Source organism: Arachis duranensis, chromosome 1 (assembly GCF_000817695.3).
Source record: "Arachis duranensis cultivar V14167 chromosome 1, aradu.V14167.gnm2.J7QH, whole genome shotgun sequence".
Classification (NCBI taxonomy): domain Eukaryota; kingdom Viridiplantae; phylum Streptophyta; class Magnoliopsida; order Fabales; family Fabaceae; genus Arachis; species Arachis duranensis.
The window spans coordinates 5542875-5548569 of NC_029772.3; the positions used below are offsets into that span (position 1 = coordinate 5542875).

General features: G+C 31.3%; 1 protein-coding gene across 1 annotated transcript in view; it reads left to right on the forward strand.

Annotated features, from left to right (window-relative positions):
• The window catches only part of LOC107471279 (protein SMAX1-LIKE 6), an 8495-nt gene extending 4833 nt beyond the window's left edge, over nt 1-3662 (forward strand). The window contains 2 exon segments of the mRNA XM_052260281.1: nt 804-1104; nt 1778-3662. Coding sequence (XP_052116241.1) covers nt 804-1104; nt 1778-3538 — 2062 coding nt within the window. The 3' untranslated portion in view covers nt 3539-3662.
• Nucleotides 3663-5695: the final 2033 nt, after the last annotated feature.

A 5695-nucleotide genomic window follows, 5' to 3' on the forward strand; every position in this document is an offset into this window, starting at 1 on the left:
AATAAAAAATAAAATTGATATTAAATGATATAAATGAAGTAAATTATGAAAAATTTTGGCTAATTATGGCTGAAAAATTTTGGTTACTAAACTTTTTCCTAATATAAATTATTGATCCCATTAAAAATAACAAAGTAAATAAAAAACTAATTATAACTAAGAATAAAGTTATAAATAATTAAAAGTTATAGTTTAAAATAATATTAGATAAAAGAGTATAGAGAGTATTAAAAAAATTATAAGTAATATGATTTAATAAAGTACATTTTGATATATTTTTTATATATTATTTTTGCTTTTGATATAAAAATATATTTTGTCAATTTTATATATTATTTTTATTTTAGTAAGTAAATATTAATTTTATTATAAAATTAATTAATAATATCTATTTAAATATCTAAATTAAAATGATAGAATAATATAAAAATTTATTTAAATTGATATCTATTTTAGTAATTTTTTATCTAAAAGTAATTTTAAACAGTGTAATCCAAACAATATTTACTTTACTATAATCTATTTTGATATAAAGATTATCAAACATAAATCACTCTAACACAAACTTATTTTTCAGAGAATATCATGTACAACTAAAAAAATTTTAAGCATAACCATATGGATAGCATTTGGTCCCAAAGATAAAGCACAAAATAGACACTATAAGGAGCCAAAGATAATAATTTTGTCCCTCTTCAAATTTTTTTTTATTAATTTTATTTTTATGTTGAGATTTTCAGTTGTACCTATTGAATTATGAAAATAGAATTGATGTTAATAATGATCACCTTTAATGTGTGCAGCTTCATGGGGTCCTTTGTTCCACTTGGTGGTTTCTTCTCAACACCTTCCGAATTCAGAAGCAGTAGTAGCACCCTAATAAACCGTAACAACAATAATTCCCCATCTTCATCTTCATCATCGTCATCATCATCACCATCGTCAACTTTATTACTAAGCCGTTGTGACACATGCAATGAAAAGTATGAACAAGAAATGGCTGAGTTACTCAACAAGGTAGGTCATGGTGATAGTGGTGGTTACCCAACAAGCTTGCTTTGGTTACAAAGAGATCAAAATAAAGGAGCAATGGATTTAGTAAAGGTGGGTTTATTATTGATATAATCTAATGTTATGATGCATTCCCTTAGATTGTGTCCAAATGCATGCAAAGAGAGACATTCATCACATGCTCACACACTTGCATGTTATCGTGAGGACAATACTTGTACTCACCCACTAACATAATTTATCATGAGCCAATCACACAACATATACTTTATAGAGTTTTAATCAGTGCATTGACAGAATGACAGTACACAGTTATCCAATATGTTTAGATAATTTTTTAAGTAGTGAATTTAAAAAAGAATTCCGCTAGAGAACCAATAGAGTATTTGTACAATGTGTACAAGTGACTATTTATTTGGCCTAATATGAATTAAAAAATGAACATTTAGGGTTAAATACTACTAATTTTTCAAACACAATATACTCATACTATCCAGAATAACCATCCGGGTACCAGAGATAATAAACATTCGATATCCTATTGAATCAATCCCTATACTCCTATTGTACACATTGTACAGATATTCTATTGGCTCCCTATACTTCCTCTTTAAAAAATAGTTATTTTCGCTAATGTAAATAGAACATGATTGATTGTCTGTGTAAAATTCTTAGAGTTTTAGTCCTGAAAAATAAGTTTTACATATATAGATTCAAATTTGTGTTTACATTTATATATGAGATTGAACTCCATAATTTAGTGCAGATCAATGAAGACAACACAAACTTGAATGGCAAGATCTTTGGATTGCAAAGGAAATGGAATGAAATTTGTCAACATGTTCATCACAAACATGAAACCTCTCCAACAACAAGGTTCCCATTTGGTACTATAAAAGTTCCATTATCCCTCAATGAGATCCAATATTCCAATCAAATTCCACAAATTCTAAATAAACAGAAGTTACCATTTTCTTCATCATCCCCTTTTGGTTCTGTTGCTGTCAACAAAGAAATAATTGAACAGGTTCCTCAGGTTTCTTGGCTTTCACCTTCTACCAAGGCTACAGTGAATAATGTTACCACAGATTTGGGGTTAGGAACTATGTATAATACATCAAATGCTCAAGAACCAAATACTCCAAAGGTACATGATCATAAGGGAAATCTTCAGCACTTGTCAGATTCTGTTTCAGTTGATTTTGAAGCCATGAATGAAGGTAGTACACACCAAATTGCTATATCTAAACCCTGCTCTGCTCCAAATTTCGAGGGGAAATTCAATTCGATCGATTTCAAGTCACTCCACAAGGTTCTTATTGAAAAGGTTGGATGGCAAGAAGAGGCCATATATGCTATCAATCGAGCTATTTCGCTTTGTAGCCCCGGTAAGCGTCACAGCTCATATATTAGAGCAGATACATGGCTTGCTTTTTTCGGGCCAGATCGGGTTGGAAAAAGGAAAATTGCTTTGGCAATTGCAGAGTGCTTGTTTGGTAACAGAGATAACCTAATCTCTGTGGATTTGAGCTCGTTGGAAGGCTTGTATCCGTCCAACTCAGTTTTCGAATTCCAGAGTCCTTATTGCCATGATTCGCTTAAGAGGAAGACAGTTGTGGATTACATTGCTGGGGAGTTGGGTAAAAAGCCGAATTCAGTTATCTTTCTTGAGAATGTAGACAAAGCAGATTTTTTGGTGCAGAGTAGTCTGCTCAAAGCAATGAGAACAGGTAGGTTTCCATACTCACTTGGAAGGGAAATCAGCATCAACAATTCAGTGTTTATTGTATCCTCTACCGTCTATAATAGCTACAGCCACGGCTCTGTCTCGTATGAGGAAGGGATAAAAATGTTTCCAGAAGAAAGAATTCTCCAGGCCGAAAGATGTCAAATGAAATTGTTAGTTGGAAATGCTTCTGAGAATGTCGAAAAAATCGGCACTAAAAGTGTCAAGGTTGAACTGAGAAAAAAAGTGACATCAAAAGCTTCAACATTTCTGAATAAAAGAAAATTAGTTCAAAGCAGAGTAACATCCAAGTCACAGAAATTATTCAAAGAAGCATCATGGTCTTGTTTTGATCTGAATATGCCTTTAGAGGAATCTGAAGAATGCACCAGTTCCAATGATTGTGAAGGCGAATCTGAAGTTGAAAACCATGAATCATGGTTGCATGAATTCTGTGATCAGATTGATGGAAAAGTGGTCTTTAAGCCCTTTGATTTTGAGTCGCTTGTGGAGCAAGTAATCAAAATCATTGACATGAATTTCCAAAGGGTATTTGGATCGGAGCTTGTTCTTGAAATTGATTATGATGCCATGTCACAGATTCTTGCAGCTACTTGGTTATCAGAAAAGAAAAATGCAATGGAAAATTGGATTGAGAGTGTTCTTGGAAGAGGATTTGTTGAAGCAAAAAAGAAGTACCAAATTGAAGATAAACTTGTGATCAAATTGGTTAAGTGTGAAAGCAATTTTGTTGAAGAACAAGATCTTGGACTGTTTCTTCCTGCTAGAATATTAAGTTAAAACAGAAAATTTTTGGTCCCTCATATGTATTTTGTTTGTAATTAATTGTAAAATGTAGTTTTTTCCATTAGGACATATAGCATTTGCTAGTTAGTAACATTCTTCGGCTAATTACTCCCTACAATTCCTAGTTTGCTGCTTATCCTCGTTATTTGATATTTCATTTTCTATCGTCAAATTCTAATGATATTGTGGGCTAATTACTCCCTACAATTCCTAGTTTGCTGCTTATCCTCGTTACTTGATATTTCATTTTCTATCGTCAAATTCTAATGATATTGTGGGGCGGCATCCGCACTAGCAAAGAAGGACGTGTCAACGGACCTGTACTGCTCCATTTGTTCGTCATTTTCGCTGTTGTCGCTCCAGTGCTCCACTGCCACCGCAATTCAGGTAACCTTAATTGAAACTAAATATAAACCTTCACAACATTAGGAACAGTAAGAGAAAAATTAAAAGTTTAAAACTACACTTTTAAAATATTAAAGATCAAATTAAAATTGAACATTAAAAATAGAATTGATACTAAATCTAAATTTTCGAATATAAAAAATATATAATTGTCGTCACATTAGCCTTCATGTATTTTCTGATTTTTTACATCAATAAAATATAATAAAATATGTCAAAGATGCATGCATGTTAATCATTGGTTTTTTTTGTGTGACTATGTTAATCATTGGTTTAGTAAGATATAATCTCTTCCTTTTCATCTTATTAATTTTTCATTTACAAAAACAAAGCTCAAGAAAAAAGGGAATTAAGAGTTCAGTTGAAAATTTTCTATTTTAAATAATCCGTTTTAATTTTTTTAACCGATAAATTTCTCAACATTAAAAAAAATTTCATATATTCTTTTTAGACTAATAAACAAACTAAACCAATACAGTCACAAAAAAAACATCAATAGATAAAATTTCAACATTTAATTTTACCTTTATATTGAATTAACCACTTTGAGAAGTCCATAAAAAAGTTTAAAATTCAAAATTCTATACGTACTCTTTCAATTTTATTACGTACTTTCTCAATTTATCATTTTATTTTTATCAAAATTAAATAGGTGAGTTATAAACTCATCAAAATACAAGGTATATAATTGTCATGAAAGTTCAATTTCTATATCTTGTGTAGATATTCTATTAACATTCATCTTTTGTATTTCAGCGTACGGTATATTACTCCAATCTCCACTCCTAAATATATTATTCCTAAATTAAATCAGACATGTTTATGTCAGAAATTAAAATAAAATTAGTTTCAAAGTACTGCCAATTCTTTCTAGTATAAAAGGAGAGTACTAATTGATAAGAAATAAAAATTATATACGTCAAAAAATATAAGAAAGATGATAAGCCAATAATAAGATCTTAGTTAAAATTTTAGACAAATAAACAGAAGCTACCATTTTTTTCATTATCCCTCAATGAAATCCAATATTCAAATCCAATTCTAGAAATTCCAAATAAACAGAAATTACCATTTCTTTCGTCATTCCTTTTGGTTCTGTTGGTCTCAACAATGAAATAATTGAACAAGTTCCTCAGATTTCTTGGCTTTCACATTCTACCAAGACCAGAGTGAATAAAGTTACCACAGATTTGGGGTTATGAATTATGTATAATACATCAAATGCTCAAGAACCAAATACTCCAAAGGTACATGATCATAAGGGGAATCTTCAGCACTTGTCAGATTCTGTTTCAACTAATCTTGAAGCCATGAATGAGGGTAGCACACATCAAATTGCTATATCTAAACCTGCTCTGCTCCAACTTTCGAGGGGAAATTCAATTCGATCGATTTCAAGTCACTCCACAAGGTTCTCATTGAAAAGGACATATATGCTATCAATCGAGCTATTTCGCTTTGTAGCCCGATAAGCGTCACAGCTCATATATTAGAGCAGATACATGGCTTGCTTTTTTAGGGCCAAATCGAGTTGGAAAAATGAAAATTGCTTTGACAATTGCAGAGTGCTTGTTTGGTAACAGAGACGGTCTATCTCTGTGGATTTGAGCTCGTTGGAAGGCTTGTATTGTCCAACTCAGTTTTCGAATTCCAGAGTCCTTATTGTCATGATTCGTTTAAGAGGAAGATAGTTGTGGATTACATTGTTGGGGAGTTGGGTAAAAAGCCGAATTCGATTATCTTTCT